General features: G+C 48.9%; 1 protein-coding gene across 3 annotated transcripts in view; it reads right to left on the bottom strand.

Moving 5' to 3' along the window:
• Nucleotides 1–586: 586 nt before the first annotated feature.
• Eri3 (ERI1 exoribonuclease family member 3) overlaps nucleotides 587–19,715 on the bottom strand; it is a 104,605-nt gene continuing 85,476 nt past the window's right edge. Inside the window, exon 8 of one of the 3 annotated variants that reach the window (XM_050131902.1) lies at nucleotides 587–1,201. In XM_050131902.1, the coding sequence (XP_049987859.1) occupies nucleotides 875–1,201 (327 nt within the window). In that variant the 3' untranslated portion in view covers nucleotides 587–874. The remainder of the gene's footprint in view (nucleotides 1,202–19,715) is intronic. The other 2 variants (XM_050131901.1, XM_050131903.1) reach the window with 2 other exon arrangements.

The raw sequence follows: 19,715 nt of genomic DNA, 5'->3' as shown, positions 1-19,715 counted from the left end.
TGCCTCCTCAGGATATTCAGCACCAACTGGGCACTGACAGATGTGGAATGGGTAAAGAGCAAATTTGTAGCAAGTGGCTGGGACCTTCTATAATTCTGATGTCGCTAGCCCCTACCAGTGACACCTTGCCAAAAGTAATAAGGTTCTAATAAGGTCATAACGCCACCCTAGATCACCCTGGCTTCATCCCCTGGAACAATGCCTAGAGCTGGTCATCTGTGTTCCTTGGAAGCATCCGCACACATACACACAAAATAAGAGACACAGAAAGAGACTTTCTTCTGGCAGATACACACACAGGTTGGCAGTTGTTTCCATGATCAGACACACATGCTCTCAAATAAACATGGACGTATTGTTGGACAGGCATATACAAGGATGGACACCTTATACTCAGTCATACAGATATACATGCAAGATGTCATAAACAGACACATGTTCACACCGATATACACAAGCTCACAGAGCTGCCAACTATGTGGAACTGCAGCCATTCCAGTTTTTCCCAAACAGAAATCCCCGAGTGTTACCCCACCTGTTACCCCAATGGCCCCTCCCAACCCAGTCACTGCTCAGTAGAGGCTGCTGCTCCTGCAGGGGAGTCAATACCCTGTGGACAAAGTCATCGGTCAGAAGGACCTAGACTAATTAAAAGCTGGTGAGGTTTAAATAATTCATCTCCTTAACTCCCATTGATCGTCCAGTTTAGTGGCCACAGACTTGAAACAATATTAAACAGCCTTCTCCAGCTCCACGGGGGGTGGGTAAGCTGACATATGCCCATATCCCTGAAGACACTGCCCACTAGGGATACAGGCAATAGGGACAAGGGACAGCATTTTGAATCTAAGGCCACCTGTGACTCACCCAAAGCCTATATTCCAGTCTCCTCTGAAATGTTTTGAGAGGTCCTTTCCAATTGCCCCAATCCATAATATCCTCCATCTGCCCTCCCTACCCACCTCCCCCCAGCCAACGGTGAGAGCCTTCCATAAGGGTGGAGTACTGAATGATACATGGAAACCCTCTGTTTGCCAGGGGACTGAGGCATGCGGGCAGGGGACTGACAGAACTGCCAGGGGGATTTGTGGAGGGACTGACCAATGCCGCTGTGGGGCCGGCCTATGTGTTGCAGGCTGAGACCCTTGTTCATGTCTAGTAGTCCATTCTTGGGCCAGCAGCCCATGGCGAAGCTGTAAGCCTGGAAGACAGGAGGCAAGAGTTGTTAACAGAGGCCCTGGCCCACTGAGCAAATCCCACTCACCAAGTCTCCCCCAGTCCCCACTTCTTCCCCTCAGGGACTTGTAATACCACCTCATTAGAGTCCCTTACCATGTTCCTTTCACTTGAGGTCCCCCCCCCCAACCATAAAAACCCCTTTCTTCTCCAAAGTCTTCCTCCTGGGCTTTCCCCTTCAGCATCTGCCATCCTTCCTGGGAGCCCCTTGCAGGGCTCTTCTCTGGAAGTCTGGCTTGCTAGGTCCTCCCCTCATGGCAGCATCTCCTTCACCATACACCCTCCACAGATTCCCATCAAGAACACAGCTGTGCTGGGCTCCCTCCCTTGATATTACTGTCACAAAGTCTTCTCAGGTAGAATCCGGGAGATTAGTGATTCCAAATCTCGTTCCAGACAGGACAGATGAAACAGGGACTGGCCAATACCATGCCTGTGGTCAAGTTGCTTTTGATTCTGAACAGGAAAGGCTGTGAAAGGCTGTGAGTGCAGGGCGGGAGCTCAATGAAAGGGGAGTAAGGTCACCAGGTCAACTCAAGCAAGGGAAGTACAGGGTGGTGTGTGTGTGTGTGTGTGTGTGTGTGTGTGTGTGTTCTGTTGAAGGTCAAGTGCTCACTTATGCATATTCAAAGCGGCCACCCATTGATCTGTACTTAATTGTTTTCCTGGGGTTGGGGAAGGAAGTGCTGGGGGCATCGATCTGGTCAGGTCCCCAGCAGTTCCACTGCCCCCCCCCCATCCTCTATCACACCATCTGGCCTCCAGCAACTTCCATCTGTGGGGAACACGTGGCAGGACAGAATCTGCCTTCCCTCTCTGGGGACAGGACCAGCAGCATCTTCCCTCACTGGCATGACAGGCCTAAAGTCACAGATGAGGAAACTGAGGCCCAGAAGAAAGTGACTTTGAGCTATGTGGATTAGACCTCCATTATGTGGTTGAGGGGGATTTCTTCCTTCTTAGCGTGCCAAAAAAAAAAAAAAAAAAAAAAAAAAAAAAAAAGTCCTGGGCTTCTGCCAGCAGGCCTGAAATCAAATCAAACATTTAACTATCCCTTTCCCTTTGCCTCAGATCAGAAGTCACTAAACACCAAGCTGACCTTCTTCTAATGGCAGAAGGTGACAGCATGTGGGACGGTGGCAATGGGGACACAACTTGGGTGAGTTGGGCCTGCTGACAGAACCAAAGTGCCTGCTAGCCATGCTTAGATAAGCTCTGCCATATCCACCTACTTCTGAGCCCAGAAGCTCTCACACGAGGAAAAGACCCAGCCTAGGGCCAGAAACAAGATGTGTCTGTGCCTCTGGGGGGGGGTGGTGGGGGGGTGGACAGTATCTGTGCCAGGGCCCAGGGGCTAGGAAGGCAGAGGGCCAGTTTCTTTCGTTTCCAGCTTTAGGAACCTAGCCCACGGACACTAGAAGAACGAGGAGCCAATGCAATTTAAAAATTAGTTCTTTCCAAAACCATTTCCCTTGACCACAGTGGGACCAGCCAAAGCTCAACTCCAGCCAACCCTTGTCTACCTTCTCCCAGGTCACAGCTATCGGAGGCTGAGTATGGGACTCAAGGATGGGTTTGGGAAAGAACATGCTGGCAGAACCAGGATGTGGGCAACAAGGGGCTGCAGGCAGCAAGAGGAAGCAGACAGACAGATAAGGGGCATAGTCAGTGGGTGGGCACAGCTGGGGGAACTGCTGAGCATGGCCAGCTGAGGCTGGAGCGCAGTGGGCCAGAGAGCAGTGGCGGCTGCCTTTCAAGTACTTTAAAATCACTTACAAAGGCCGGATTAAACGATCAGAAATTCCATTTAATAGGACAAATAAAGAAATAACAATCTACTCTATCAGCCTGGAGAAGGCGAGCTGGATGGGGTTTTTTTTTCCCCCTTGAAAAAGGAAAAAGGGAAGGAAGGGGGAAAAAAGAAGGATAATGTGTGTTTACTCAAGCAAAGAAAAAAATATTTAAGTGATGTCGGGGAGAAGATTGCAGTAACTAGTGAAGAATAACATCGTCTACTTTGCTGTCAAATCACACCCGAATTTCAGTAATAGATTCTCGGCTGACACTCAATTCAATTCGAAGGTGATCCCGCTTTATCCCAGCCCATCAAATATTAAACACTTGCATTAGCAGGTGCTGCCGCTTCCCGGCTTAAAGCGGCGGGCGGCAGGCGGCAGGGCTGTGGCGGCCCCTCCACTCTGCTTGTGGCTCAGGGACAGGGCATGTTAACGTTATCTGCACGTCATCCTGAGCCTTATCACAGCTAAGCGGCAAGACCACTTCAGATAACATTAGATGCTTGCCCCATACGTCACCATGATTAGATTATTACTGTAATTATGACTCCCCAAGATCTTCCCAGGCTAGGATGTGTAAAAGGGGGGGTGGAGGGCCAGACTGGAACAGGGCAACCGGGAGCCCTAGGCTGGAGAGAAGTAGCAGGCAAGGTGCAGCCTGGTCCCGCCTGACGGATGCCTTTCAGGAAGGGCAGTGTAGCTTGTCAGAGCAAGGGTGAGATGAATTGGCGTCTCCACTGTGGCTGTGGTGTCGTGCTGCAGTTTCATAGTCCTAGATAAGGCATGATAACCAATTGCTGCTGAGACACGGCCTCATCCAGCACTTCCTCAGGGGGTATGGGCCAGGAGGAGGGGGTGGCATGTGCACATGGGTCTGCCAAGCTCCTAATAAGAGGGATTTAATTTTTACAAATGCTGCTTCCAGCGGGGCCTTCATATACCAGCCAAAGTCCAAAATGATATTAAAAACGGTTAATTAAAACTGCTCTCCTTCAGCCTGGGATTCCTCCTGCTGCCCCTGCTGAGAACACTTGCACATCTCCCCCAGAGCTTAACCTTCTGACACGGCCACCAGTCTCACAGAAGTAGCCTAGGCACAGCACCTCAAATCTGCCCCACCCCCGGCAAGAAAAGAAAACAAAACAACTCTGTCACTTTAGCTAGCGGTCACAGTCACAGGAAACACACAGAAAAGGCTCTTCTAGCAAAGCAACCTGTGTTCCCATCCCCGTGTACTCTGGACCTCACATCTGCTGTCCCTCTGCACCTTGGTGCTCCCTTTTGATCCCCCCCCCCCCAATCTGGGACAATATCTATCAGGGAGTGCCTCAGCCATTCCCTCCAGTGACTGCCCATCCTGCCATCCTCCTAAAGAGACGGCATCTGTAAACAACCTTAGCAGAGCTCTTCCAGGAGTTCCGCTCAGGGCAAGGGATACAAGTTATGTTGTAAGAACTCCAGCTGGAGAGTCGAGGATGCCACCTGGCAATCAATTAGATCAGGAGGCTGAGACCTGTGTGAGGCTGGAGGAGGCTAGGAAAGCCTCCTGGAGGAGTGTTACAGGAAAGTCTGAGGACAGCCTATAGGGAGCACTGCAGTCAAGACAAAGAGGAACGGCAGGGGTGGGGAGAAGCTCCCTCTTCTTGCTCCCTTCCTTCAACCTGTGAGGAAGGGGCAAGGGCCTAGAAGCTTCTTAATCTTGATCAGTGTGGGACAAGAATCTGCTTTAAGAGCTCTCTCCAAGCCCTTGGACACGAGCTGTTTACCAATGGTCGCTGCGTCCCCATCAGTCATCAAGGCCCACCTGTCCAGCTGTGCAGTTAGCACCCAGCTCTTGGGGTTCCCAGCCAGAGGGTGGAGCAGGTGGAGGGATGACTACTAAGGAAAGGAAGATGACTTCTAAGTTCTGTCCATGACAGGCACTCAAACACTGAGCCAGGAGGACAGGTGGAGCTGGATTGAAAGATGCTGTACCCACTGAACCAACCCACCCTACCCTGTCAGGCAGGCACGCACATTTCCCTTCCCCTGGGCCGCTGTAATTTCCATGCGCAGGGAAGCAGGTGCCGAGCTGTTCCCGGCTGGCTTTCCCCTCTTGTGGCTCTGCCCGCCTTGGCTGCTGCCCCATTAGCTTAGTGGCCAGCCATCTGCGACGGGCCTGCTGCACAGCCCTGCTGTAGGCGCGGCGGGTGGCCCCCTGTGTAACAGGGAGCTTTGCCATTAGCGCCTTTAATATTCTGACACCTCAGCACAGCCTGCTATTACATGCAAACGCTGATCGCCCTGTGAAATTACATTGCTGGGCCCGCGAAATGGAATCGTGTATAATCAGCCTCCTCCATGCACTGTCAGTCCCATCACAAACACGGCGCCCGGCGGCTTACGGGGGCTTAGCAGCTGCGACAAGTGTATTGGGTTTAATAGATGAAGTAGCCCTCAACGGCAGCAGCATCAGATCCTTCAGAGAGGAGAGAAGAGGCATCAACAGCTGCTCTGGTGTCCCTGCCCACCCATACACTGCCTACAGCGGGTGGACAGGGCAGGAAGGGGGTTGCAGACAAACAGAGACTACTCAGTAACTTCTGGAACACCATGTACCAACATATCAGTTCTCTGCTGACAAGGGGAAGAGCAGGCCTTTGATTCTTCTGGATGGCTTGTCACCCTGCAGACCCAAGACTGGTGAGACCTTTCCCAAGACTAGAGACGAAATCCAGCCTGCCACCGTCTTAACACCTACCAGAGAGGAAGGTGAAGGTGTGGTTCTTCAGTATGAGAGTTGGACAGATACAAACGCTACCTAAATGGTCAACATGTCTTCTTTATTTGAGGCATACGAGGTTGAACCAGAGACACTGAAACCGGAAACCTGCATGCTAGTCGAGTATTCTACCACTATGATACACTGCTGGCCGTAACCAGACTCAGCCAGAGAGCTGAGTATCCAGGCCACAAGTAAACACAGATTGGGTATGCGCCATGTGTACTTGGGCACAGCCAGCAGCCCATGCCTTGCAGAAAGCCAGTGCATTCAGAGCTCTAATGTGCCCTCAACTCCTGGGTCCGCACGTTTGCACTATAACCTTAAGTGACTTACTAAATTTTTCTGAGCCACAGTTATCTGTACTATAAAAAGAGATAACATATTCTCTATGTGTACCTGTGGTCACCCAGGCACACCCACTTTCATCAACGTCCCCGGACACTTGTGGTGTCATCATCCAAAATGTACCCCACCTTTAAGAATACTACTCTCATCTTTTACAGGTTCAGGCTAACACCAATTGTGGAAAATTATGTTTTCCAAAGACAGTCATATTATCTCCCATCCCATCACCAAAAGTTTATGTCTCCTCCCCTCCTTTGGAAACAGGATGGGTGTCTGTGACCATTTCCACTACAGTGCAGAAATGCTGTCACTACAAGGCTACTGCAGAAATGCTTAGGCAGATTCCACCCCAGTTGCTGGAATTCTTGTCCAGGCCCTGAACTGCTATCAAGTAAAGAGACAGTTCCAGGACAGCCACATCAAGTACAGAGACTGTCCTAGGACAGCCAAACAGTGAGGAAGCTCAAAATAATCCTCAGGCAGGCCACACACAGAAGCCATGAGACGGGATAAAAAGGGAGGTGCCAGCCAGCCCCCAGCTGCTCCAGAGTGCCAGATCAGAGCTAGATGATAGCCACATGAAAGCCTGTGATTTCACATAAATAAACTTTCTAGAACTTGTTGTTAGGACCATTAAATTTAGGGATGATTAGGAGGGGGGTAATAACTGGAAACCTACTACCTACCCTTTTCTGGAAATACTCTGCAGGTATCTTCAAATTCTTCCTTCCTGTAGCTTCTAGACTATTCCCTCCCTGTGGGACTTTATCCCAAATGATCACCACTTTGGGTAACTTCAACATCTACAGAGTAACACAGTCTAGAAAATTTGCCTTTCAATTTATTGACTCCTGATTCTCATTAACGACATTCTACTTGATAGATTCTTCTGACCTCAGATGCCTAGAGGGTTCCCCCCCCCCCCCCCCCCCCCCCCAGACCCCCCCCCCCCCCCCCCCCCCCCCCCCCCCCCCCCCCCCCCCCCCCCCCCCCNCCGAGACAGGGTTTCTCTGTGGCTTTTGGAGCCTGTCCTGGAACTAGCTCTGTAGACCAGGCTGCTCTCAAACTCACAGAGATCCACCTGCCTCTGCCTCCCAAGTTCTGGGATTAAAGGCGTGCGCCACCATTGCCCGACCCTGCCTAGAGGTTTTGTAGTCTCTCTCTTTTTGCCACTCCATCCGCAGTCTGTCCATTTCTTCTGGCTTCAATCCCTTTTCTAGTAGGCCCGGAACCTTGACTCTATTATTTCAACTATCCATTTCCCAATCTTCAACTCCCCCAGCTGCTTGTCTTACACACCTTTCCTGAAAACACCCAACAACAATGCTTTGCTACATTGCTCTTAAGCTAAGTATTTACAAAAAGTCACATTTCCACGTAGGAAGTAGTCACTATGGATCCAAGATCACTATCTTGGCACACACTCCATAGCTCCCCAAATCCTCTTTCCTATTTTCACAAAAGGAATGAAAGCCACTGGCAGAACTCCTTCAAGTACATGCTCCACATTTAAGAGGAGGCTGGTTCTTCCTACCTGCCCCTTGGCCTCTAGCTCCAACAGGAGCACACCACTTCTTGCCCACCACCAGTCCCACACTCAAGTTTTGCTTGTCAACTGTTCCCACCTCCTCAGGTTCTTGTTCCATTTTTTCTAAATCTGCAGCTTCAAGTAATAGGAGAGTAGGAGGGGGGCCTACTGGAAAGAAGGGGTCCAGAGGGAGTGGGATGGGGATGAGAGACAGTAATGGGGGAATAAAGCCAACATACATACATATATTCACATACATACATGTATTTGCATGTATATATATGCACAAAATTGTCAATTTTTTTCAATAAAAAGAAGAAATTCTTAGCCTAATCATTTATTAGCTCCTTCCCTTTACTTTGAAGCATTTGTTTAAATCTCTACTATATTGACAGAACTTCTCTGAGTCCCAATTTCCTCTCTGAAAGACGGTAACAGCTTCAATTTCATTGAGCTGCTGGGAGGATTGAGTTAGTATATAAGATGTTGAAATGATACCAGGTTCCTTGCTATCCTTTCTTTTTTTAAAGTCCCTATTTATTCCACACTTCTATTCATCTAGAGCCCATCTGCTAACAATTAAATTTCTCAAAATGGTCTCCCCTCACTTCCATTGCCCTGCCCACCATTTCCAAGCTCCCTGTGATTGCTTTCCATTGCTGTTATGGCACTCAGCTCCTGCCAAGGCCAGCAATCCTCCCCTTGCTGCCACTGCTCATGGATAGCTGCAGGTTCCTTGCTGTCTTCAGCACTCCATCTGTAGAACCCTTTCCCCTGTGCTTTCCCTGGCATTCGGCTCTCAGTTCCCCTAGCTCTGCCCTGCCCCTCACACTCCTGCAGTGTCCTCTGCAGCTGGCCATCTAGTACATGATACATTCTGTTCTCCTTTCCTAGCTTTTCCTAGTTGCTGTCACTCTCCTCTGGGGAGTCCCTCAACTCCTTTGTCTTCAACCTGTCTACCTTCCACACTTGTATTTCTTATTGCTACCTAAATGCCAGACACATGTTACTTACTTACCCTTTCCATGTGGACTTCACACATGTATGTTCTAAACATACTTCAACATTTATCCAAGCTATTCATTCTCCTGGGTTCTTAAAACACAGTGTAGCCCACCAAACTGGTCTGCTAAGCCAAAAACTAAGAGTCAGCCTGGATCTCATTATCTTCTTTACTGTCACCAAGTCCTGTGATTGCTCCTTCGTGTCTCATGCTTACTCAAGCAAGGGTAAGCACCCACTAGGATGGCCTCTGCCTTTGCCTTCTTTTTCTTTCTATTTCAACACTCAACTCAAAAGTGCCTCCCTTTAGTCTTTCCTGACTCATCCTGAACAGCACCTACGACATTAGAAGTCTTTACCAATCTACTGCAAATCTGGAGACGCCTAAGAGCAATGGCTATACTGTTATCTCCTGATGCTCCACCAAGAGAAGAGGAAGCAAAGCAGGAGGTTGCAACTCTCACCTACCCAGGATCCTTCAAGAACCATCGGTCTTCTTACTCAGCGGAATGGCAACCCTTTAGCCATTCTTGGAACTGACTGCGTGAAAACAACTCCTGCCTCCCTTCTCCTTTCCTGAGAAGTAGCTTTTCTTCAGCTATGGGGAGCCCCATTCCATTCACTGGGCCCAAAAGAAGCATGGCCAGCATGTGTACAGTGGCAATGGAATGGGCTCTTGTGTCAGGCAACAGAAACTCAACCTCCCCACGCCTTGCTGGAAGCTCTGCTGGTGCACTATGCTCTCTGGCTTACCAAGGCATGTCAGGGGCCGTGCAGCTGCCTCCACCTCTGCCCATCAACGGAACTTAAGCGGAATAATGAGCTTCTCCATGTGCTTGACCTTACACTGCCCACACAATGACAGATGCCTCTTGTGTGCTGGATCACCACCACAGCAAGGGCAGGGGTTGTACCAAAGGTCTATGTTCCACAGCATTTGGTACTGGAGGTCCAAGGATGGAAAGACAACTAGCCAGCTCAGTTTGATACCATTAGGGTCCTGAGTACTTTCAGGTGGAGTTAACTTGCAGCGTCAGAGGGGACTTGGGGACACCAAAGTTTATGGGAAGGGAACAAGATAAGATGCTCCCGAGTTATGCTGCCTGGGTCCCTGCAGAGGAGGCTACCTGTCCAGAGCTACCTGTGCACTGCCGTTGTCTAAGGCAAGTAGGTCAGCAGGAGCCACCTGCCTGGAGTGAGAGCCACATTGTGAGTTTTCATTCTTTGTTTTCATTACAATTTCCTCTCTCACTGCTTCTTTTTAGCCAGCCCTTTCCTCCCTGGGGTGCTGGAGATTGAATGAAACACCACCCCCGGCTCCAATAAGTGTATTTCAATTACATCTGTCACTGTATAACGATATAATGATATATCATGTGATATTAAATCCATGGTAATCATATCAGGGATTTTTTTTAATCGTGCACTAATCACATTATTACATCTCTATAATTAACAACAGGAGGTATGGAAATCCAGTTAAGGCAGTAGGCTCACTGTAGTTCCTCCCACCCCCATTTTAGTTACCTCCAGATTAGGGCCAGATTAGGAGATGGGGACTGCAGGACATTTAACAGGCTGAGCCAGTTTCCCCTCCCAGTGCCACTGCCATGGGCTGACAGAGATAATCCGACTGAGATCAGGATTCCAGGTTGTAGCTGCTTAGGAAAGAGCCCACACAGAGAGGCACAGCCACATAGCTCAGCTGAGACTTCTAGAACTCCTACCTGAACCTGCAGCATCAAGTTGTCCCCCTTGGGCTCCTGGGAGCCACTCAAGGTTCAAGTCTCTTGCCAACACTAAGGTGGCTCTTTTAACTAAAATATGTGCTTCCCTGCTCCCCTATCCAACGTTCCTTTATCCCAATCTTCCTGTCTCCCCAAGTTCCCCCAATCCTCCCCTTCTTACTTTTCTCTCCCTGTCCCAAGGCGATGTCCCCAGTTAGTCCCTTGGGAAGCTGAGGATAGGGAACCTGAACTGACCCTATCCTATAGCAATACTGACGAATATCTTTCATATCACCATAGAACCTTCATCTGGTGATGGATGGAGATAGAGACAGAGACCCACACTGGAGCACTGGACTGAGCTCCCAAGGTCCCAATGAGAAGCAGATGGAGGGAGAACACGTGCAAGGATGTCAGGACCACGGGGGTTGCACCCACCCACTGAGACAGTGGGGCTGATCTATTGGGAGCTCACCAAAGCCAGCTGGACTATGACTGAAACAGCATGGGATAAAACCGGACTCTCTGATCATGGCGAACAATGAGGACTGATGAGAAGCCAAGGTCAATGGCAAGGGGTTTTGATCCTACTTCATGTTCTGGCTTGATGGGAGCCTAGCCAGTTTGGATGTTCACCTTCCTAGACATGGACGGAGGGGGGAGGACCTTGGACTTTCCACAGGGCAGGGAACCATGACTGCTCTTTGGATAGGAGTGGGTGGGGGTGTGGTGTGGGGGGTGGGGGTGTTGTGTGGGGGGTGGGGGTGTTGTGTGGGGGGAGGGAAATGGGAGGCTGGGAGGAGGCGGAAACTTTTCTTTTCTTATTCTCAATAAAAAAAAAAGTTGTCACCATTGGGGGTATGGGGGTGAGTACCTTTCCTTCAAACCAGCAAGGCTCTCTAAGATGCTTGGAAGACCCATGTGAGTCTCTGTCTCCTACACCAGAATTCCCCCTGCTACTGCTGCACAGACTCCCCTCTGACCTGGCTTCTGACCACTCTAAAACCACTGGGTCCAGCAGCTGTAGGTCTCATCAGCCCTGATGACAACAGAACAAACCCAACTCTCCCTAGGGCCATTCTTTCTCAACTCTTTCTCTGCCCTTCATATTACATGACAAGTGGGTTTTTTTGATAACCACTGGATTGTTCTCTTATCCCCTAAACAGTGTAAGTTCTTATTCTTCTCACCCAAGCCTAGATGGAGAGAGGAGGGGCTGGGGACTGAGCTTGAACTATGTCAAATGACCGACCCTGCCTTTCCCACCCCCTTTCCTGATACTGAGCTGTTAGGGCTAATTCCCTCAGGGGTGTCAGAGCCAGTCTGCAAAGCAGAATTCTGTGTTTCAAGTCCAAAGCTTTGAACCTGGCATGTAACTAGTCCTCAGTGAGGGGCAGGCATTTTGCTAAGTTTGACTCTCAGAAGTTGGACAAGCCTGAAGATAAAAGAGAAAAATCATGTCCTTTTTCCTAATAAAAAGGAGACACTAATAGCAGTCAGCACTTAGGCAAAGCACTTTAAGTTTCTAAAGTGCTTTCCAAATTAAAATATAATCCTTTATTGAGCGTGTGCCACCACCATCTGCCCACCCTTCACACAGCACACACACCTTCACTTTCTTCCACCCCAGGAAAACAGAAGGGCTACATGCCATATTCTCCTCCTTTTCCTGTCTGGACTGTTTCGTTGTTGCTGTTTTGTTTGGTTGGTTTTAGCAAATACTCTGTTAAGTCCTGGAGATATTCAAGTCCAGTGGACTAGGCCAGTGCCCTCCAAGAGCTATGAGTCAAAAGAAAAGACACGTAAACACATTCGCAAAACTACACAATGATGGCCAACATCCGCCAAGAACTTTGGTGAAGAAATGAACCCTAGAAAGACATCACAGAGAAAAACCCAGATGCCTTCATTAGGACATTCTAGGCGGTGTCACACAGGCAAGGAGCTCGTCCGTTCTAAGAGAAGAGAAAGTCCTGAGAAAGTAGCTGATTACAGACACAACTGGGGCTGGATAGGATTGCTCAGGAGGACGCCTTTAATCCCACCACCTGGGAGACAGAGACAGGTGGGTCTCTGTGAGTTCAAGGTCAGCCTGGTGTACCGAGTGAGTTCCAAGACAGACACCAAACCTACAGAGAAACCTTGTCTTGAAGAAAAAACAAAAGATTGCTTAGGAAGAAAGGAAGCCTGTGAAGTCAGATGAGGCCTTCAGAGCTGGGGCCCAGAGAACCTCCCCTCTGAAACGGATCTACCACCCTAGCCACTATCGCCCTTGTCAGATCAGCCTGTTCTCTACCCAAGGTAATAGAATGGAAGGATCTCGGTTTCAGAAACATACTGACCCACTGTCAACATCTACTCAGAGTACACACCTGCCAAGTAATATGCATGCACACAGCAACAAAGACAGCTCCAATCTCAGAGAGATTTAAGTCTACAGGACAAAAAAGATACTAACTACAAAGCTATGCAAGTGATCATTAATTTGCAGCTATAGAAAGAGTTCCACGAAGAAATATTCACTGTTGTGATGGGCGAGGGCAGGAACAGCATGCCCCACACAGACTGCTGACTGAGTAGTGGGAGATGTGTAAGGGAACATTGAGGCAAGAACCCTGGGAAGAGGCTAGAGACCAAGTAGCAGAAAATCCAAGTTGGGCTCTTACAGTTACAAAGCTAGAAAGACTGAGCTGGGGATGTAGCTCGGTTGATAGACTACTAGCCTAGCATGTATGAGGCCCTGGGTTCAAACCCCAGCACTTCCTAAATTGGGCATAAGAGGTGAACAAATGTACCGGAGCTCTCAGAAGGATCAGAAGTTCAAGAGCATCCTCTGTTACACATTACATGAGACCCTGTGTACAGCTCTGTGTGGGGCAGGACATACATGGAGACTGATGACATGAATTTGACCCCCAGGACCCATAGGTAGAGAGACAAGATTCCCAAAAGCTATCCTCTATCTCTACAAGTATGCCATGCCATGTGCCCACCCCACCACAATTTTTCTAAAGATAAAGACCAAGAGGATGTGAACAAAGCCCAAGAGGAGAGGAGAGAAGAGAGAATCTCTGTAACTCTTGCCACTTAGGATGCTGGGGGCAGAAGGCTAGCGTCTGAGGCCAGTCTAGGCAAGTTTTGAGCAAGACTAGCTCAAAAATAAAAACTAAGAACAAGCAGAACACAGAGTGCTCTGGGCAGGAAGCTGAGCCACAGAACACTGGCCTAGCGTGCACAAAGCCCTGGGATTGATCCTTAGCATTTTTTTTTTTTTTTTTTTGGTTTTTCGAGACAGGGTTTCTCTGTGGTTTTGGAGCCTGTCCTGGAACTAGCTCTGTAGACCAGGCTGGTCTTGAACTCACAGAGATCCGCCTGCCTCTATCTCCCAAGTGCTGGGATTAAAGGCATGCGCCACCACCGCCCGGCTAGCATTGTTTTTAAAAACAAAAACAAACCCCCCTACTGAAGATGAATAGAAACATCACTTCAGGGAATGGCAACTCCAGTCTCAGGACCTTTAGTTCCCTCCTGGAAACAAGGGCTTTAATTAGTGATTCCTCCAGTAATTACTAATTACCTCATTTCCTAATCTCTTTTGCCCTACTCCTTCCAGTCCCTTCTAGACTGCCCAACCGAATCCTCCCAAAGGCACTTTTGCTTAGCACATGCCACACACCGTTTGGATGAACACCATACACAGCTGGTCTAGAATCTGTCTTGTCATCCCTTCATCTCGGACTGCTATTTCAGAGGCAGGACATAAGCTCTACCTACAGGCCCCAGAGACAAGCAGGTACTGTTCCAGTCTGAAGTCTAGGTCCCCTTCCCTCTGCCCACAGTCTGAGAACTCCACAGGCCTCCACTTGAAAAGGGTGCTGAAAGCAATGATGTCTCCAAGTGCGATGGGAGATATTTGTGTCTGCTTTACCCTTGGCTTTTTGCTCCGGTTCAGGTAGGAGCGGGGTGGGCTGGCTGGCAGATCTGAGAGCGCGGCACGCCCCAGCGGGCAGGGCGCACAGCGCGGAGGAAGGCGCGAGTCAGTCTGGAGTGCTCCCCATTTATCAAGCTCACGCAGGCCGCCAGCCGAGCGAGTCTTTCTATCATTACACCTCTCAAAATCCGATTCATACCACTAATCCTGCCTTCATTCTCCCAGATTAATAACATCTCTTTCAACCTTCACAGTGTGATAAATAGACAAAGAGAGAACAAAAGGAGAGACAGAAGAGAGAGAAAGAGCTGGAGCAAGTCCCCATAATAGAGAGAGCCGAGAAAGAGGAGAGGGAAAAAAGGAGAGAGAGCGTGAGCAGGCAGCGGCTAGAGACTGCAGCTACCTCAGAGAGCCGCTCTGAGGAGAGCTGGCGGCTGCGCCCCGCTATGCTCTGCTCTATCCCCAAAGAGAAAGAAAGGCTCGTTAACAGCTCCTTCCTGCCTGCACTTTTGTTCAAATTCTTTCCTTCCCTTCCAATCCTGCTTTAGGTCAAATTCTACTGAAAATGAGTCTCTTGGCTTCCTGGTCTCCTCCTAGCCTCCCAACGAGGCCTAGAGAACAAGCTTTGGTCCTTCCAGAACGCTGAGTCTGGGGGCATGATGGGCCAGGAATGGCTTTGGTAAGCAGAAAGCAAGTTTGCCCCAAGTTTTACCAGGACCGTTCCCTTAGTCCAAACCTGAGTCCTTCCTAGCATTTTCAAGAGTAAGGGCCAAGAGCGAGGGGGGCCAGGGGTCTAAGCCTATACATCTGGCCACTATAAGGCTCCAGGTGGCCCAAAGGCAGGGCCTCTAGCCCCCAGTGGCCCAGCCAGACGTGAATGTAGATATGGCCCTGAGGCTTGCTACAGTGCAAGTATGACCACATCTCCCAATTATGGAGAAGTGTGTCAGGGACAAGTCACTGGGTCCCAGTCCTATATTACAATCTACCTCTGCCCCTTCTTCTCTACCTGGAAGCTTACCCATGTATGTTTTCTCTGCACAGACCCCACTGACGCTCCTCAAGGGTAATCCAATCACTCCTCTTGTGGGCTCCAAAGGGCAGCACTGTCTCATCACCCTGTAGTGACAGTGCTCTCCTCATTCAGGGGTGAGGGGAGGGGAGGGGGTATTGCCTCCATTCTTCTATTTTCAGGTCCAAGTTGCCCTAAGCACTTCAATTCTTTCTGTTTTGCCCAAACTAGCCCTAGCCTCATAGGACTTGGCCTGCCCTGTGGACTACACAGTATTCCTAGGCTGCTGGCTGGCCTGGCTTAGAGGCAGGAGCAGAAGCACACCGTACCAGGAAGCTCCAGTGGCACTACACATCAATCAGAATTGGAGGAGGGCTGCAGCCAGCTCTTTAGACCACTGCAGCTCTCAGTACACTCAGGGCAATTAAGGAGTAGAGCAGGGGTTGGTGCATGCTGAATGGAGGCCTGCCCTTGCCCTGCTCAATCTGTACAAGGAGCCTTCTGCAGCATCAAGGCTTCTCCAAAGAGAGCAAATCTGGTAGTAGCCAGAAATGTCCTGAGGCAGACTGTTAGTAGAAGGCTGGTGGTTTGCATACTAGAGAACAATGGTCCATAGTCCTATATGGGGATTTCTTACAGACACTTCTCAAGTCTTCCCTTTAGCAAGCTCCCTCTCTCTTCTCCCCTATCCTGCCAAACACAAGCCTCCTTTAGGACTCAAATGGCCGTTGTCCATATGCACCATTCATCCCTGGGACCCCATCACTTCTAGCACCAATTCTCCGCATTTTCCAGTCAAACTTTCACTTGAAATAACTTGAAATCTGGGGGGGAGGGGCAGAGGGAACAGACAAAACAAAACAAACAAACAAAACGTAGCTTCGCAGGACCCAGAAAGAAACCCTGAGGGGAGATGGAGGATGGTGATCTTCCACAGAAACTCCAGATGCTCCATGAGCCTTCCTACAGCCTTGGAAGGCTCCCCAGGCCGATGCCTGCAGCAGCAAGTGTGTTAGGATGGTGGAAGAAGGGTCTGAGGAGAAGAGCAAGGAGGGAAGACCACAGTCCTGGTGGTGGGGATGAGTCCTCCTACAGCCTACTTAGCCTATTGGTGCCCTTTCAACTGGCACACAGGCCCATACTTCCTTCAAATGCAAGGTCAAACATAGCCCTAGGCCTTCCCTGAGTGACTGAACTGTCATTTGCCTGTAGTTAAAGCTCTCATCCACTAAGTGACTGAGTGGCTTCTCAGCTTGGAAAGGCCCTCCATCTCCTGCAGCCTCATCTCTGACAGGTGGACAGGCCAAGGCTCTGGGAAAGAAAAACTACTCAGTCACTTTATCCTCTCCCTCTGTTGCCAATCGCTGCCCCAACCCTGCTTTCTTCAAGTCCTCTAGGCTTCTTGGAGCCCTCCTTCCAAGGTGAGTCCTCTAAGTCTGAAGGATGAGACGCATCTCCTAAGGGGGCTCTGCTCTCCCATAGAGAAATAGCCCTAGATGCCAGGGAATGATCTGCTGGGGATCAAAGGCTGTCAATCCGACACAGAGGAGCTCTGGGAGGTAAGAAACCAAGCCTGAACAGTATTTTCTCCTTGCTCCCTCATCTCCTGTTTTAGAGCTGACTCCTCCAGGCAGCCAGTGACACAGAGCAGGGAAGGAGAAGTTGGGCCCTAATGTGTGAAAAGCTCCAGCAAAGCAAAATCATTTACTCTTTGGTGAGACTGCTCAGCAGAGCTAATAAATCTTGCATGAGCAGGGCCAATTCTAATTTCCTAATATGAAAAGGCATTTGGATTGAGAGAGAGGGGGAGATAAAAGTGATTGAATCTCCAATAGTCCAGGTTACTGACAAGAAACATCCTGCTCAGCCCTGAGAGAAGGATGGCAGCACCCGCCTGCTGCACACACCCATCTGCTCTGCCCCCCTCTTGGCGCGATACATCTCAGTCTCTTCTATTGACAGGACGTGGCTTTAAACACAGTTACACAAGTTATCATTTCTGCCTTCTGATCAATCTGAATTTTCAGGACAATTACCCTCTTAATCAATGATTGCTATCAGCAGCCCTGCGCCCGGACGGATTTCTCAGCAAGGTAATCATGCCGCCAGGCTGGACGGCGCGTGCATAGGCAATGAAGCTCCGGGTGGGGTCTCCTCCCTCCTTCTTGAGCCCCTGTATCCCAGCATCACTGCCAGCTTCGAGGACAAGGACGGCAAAGTGTGAAGGCCACTTCAAGGAGTGGTGGGAGTAGAAGGAAGGGGAGGGGACCCAGCCACTCAGTCATTTTTCTAAACCATCTGATTATAGAATAAACCTATTAAAACCCTAGATTTACTGCCCACCGCCCAGATACATCTCCACATGCCCTCCTGCCATCATTCATACCTCCTAATTAGCCTAATAAAGCCCTATTCTAATTATAGGCTCAAACTATTAGGGTGAGTAAGTACAAAGAAAAGAGAAATATTGGCTTTACTAATCTCTTAGATGCTTCCATGGATCTGGTTTGCACTGGCTACTTACTGTCTGGGATGGCCAGGGCAGCCTCTTCTCCTCCTTGGAAACTGGACATCTGGAGCTATCATAAAGTAAGCCTGGTCTTGAGCCAGAAGGCTACCCAACCCAACACTCACTGCCCTTCCTGGGTTCTCCCACAGATCCAACCCTCTGTGCACAAAATAATCCAGAGCCCCTCAGAAAAGGAAAGGAGAGGGAACAGGGAAATCCACTGACCAGATAAACAGAAGCCTTATCTGCCACACCGGGAACCACTCAGAGGATGTTCTCACATCATCCGCTGCTGGGCAAGAGGCCAACAGTACAGCACAATAGAAATTACTTGATCTAGGACCCTGAGGAGTTGATCTGAGCTCTAGCATAGGTCCATACGTCATTATACAATTTGTATTTCACTCTGAGGGGACAAGAGAATTAAAAAGCATCTTTTTCCTTTTTCCCAAGGGATTACAGAAACATGCTACTGTGCTCTGGTATGTGTGGTGTGTTTTTATTCACTAACATTTACGAAGTGCTACCCATGAGGTAAGTGAAGAAAGAGGGTACAGTAGTGATGATGACACAGAAGTGATTTCTACTCCTCTGGACCTCACAATCTACATCGAGGGAGATGGAGAGAGCAACAACACCAACTTGTACATGAATATTCATGGGAAAATTATTTACAGTAGCCAAAAGGTAGGAAAGACCAAAATGTCTAATAATGAATGAATGAAATGTAGGCTAATTATAATGGCATGGGCCTGTAATCCACGCACTCTGAAGACGGAGGCAGGAGGATAACTACAAGTACATAGTGGTTTCCAGGCTAGCCTGGCTACAGACAAGAGAACCTGCTTCAGAATAAATAGGAGCTGGAGAGATGGCTCAGCAGTTAAGAGCACTTGCTGCTCTTGCAGAGGACCAAAGTTTGGTTCCCAGTACCCCAAACACATAAATTGCAACCATCTGTAACTCTAGTTCCAGGGGATCTGACACCTTCTTCTGGACTCTGTGGGCACTGCACATACATGATGCACATATAGACAAGCAAACACACATATACATAAAGCAAAATAACAATAATAATAAAATAAAAAGGGAGGGAGGGAAGGAAATGCAGAATATCTATACAATGGAATAATTATTTGCAGTAAAAAGAAATAGAAGCCAGCGGTGGTGGCACACACCTTTAATCCCAGCACTCGGAAGCAGAGGCAGGCATATCTCTGTGGGTTTAAAGCCAGCCTGGTGTATAAGAGAGAGTCCAGGACAGCCAGGACTACTACACAGAGAAACCCTGTCTCGAAAAACAAAAAAAGAAAAACAAAACAAAAAATAAACAAAAAAAGAAAGGACTGACTGATATGCACTGTAAAATATGGATGAACCTTAAAAATTATGCTAAGTCCAAAAAGGTCATAAGGTCACATATATAAATCTTGTAGAATTTTAGGTTTGCTTAAGGACAGGATGTTTGAGGGAGGAGGGTAGGAAATGACTGCTAGTGGAATTTATTTTAAGGAGGACAAAAATATTCTTAATTTAAGTATAACGACTGGCCTGCAAAGTATACAGGCCTGCAAAGACAGTAAAATACAAACTATATATCTTAAATGGGTAAATTATATAGCAGATGACATATCTCAATAAAGCTAACGTATACTATGGTTCTGGCGTAATGGCTCAGTGGTTAAGAGCATTGGCCCCTCTTCTCGAGGACCCAGGGTCTTAGAGGATAAACAGGAATTTACTGGGCAGGTATGCAACAAAGACCTCTCCAGGCAAGTGAACACATGGAAACTTAAGGCTTGCACACAGACCACACAGGCCCCCTGTGTAGTTAGGGTATACTGCAGGGTCTTCGGAGTCAGGCT

The sequence above is a fragment of the Alexandromys fortis genome, unplaced genomic scaffold (assembly GCF_014885135.2).
Source record: "Alexandromys fortis isolate MF-2015 unplaced genomic scaffold, M_Fortis_MF-2015_v1.1 scaffold_302, whole genome shotgun sequence".
In the NCBI taxonomy this organism is placed as follows: domain Eukaryota; kingdom Metazoa; phylum Chordata; class Mammalia; order Rodentia; family Cricetidae; genus Alexandromys; species Alexandromys fortis.
This window is presented reverse-complemented; position numbering and strand designations above follow the sequence as displayed.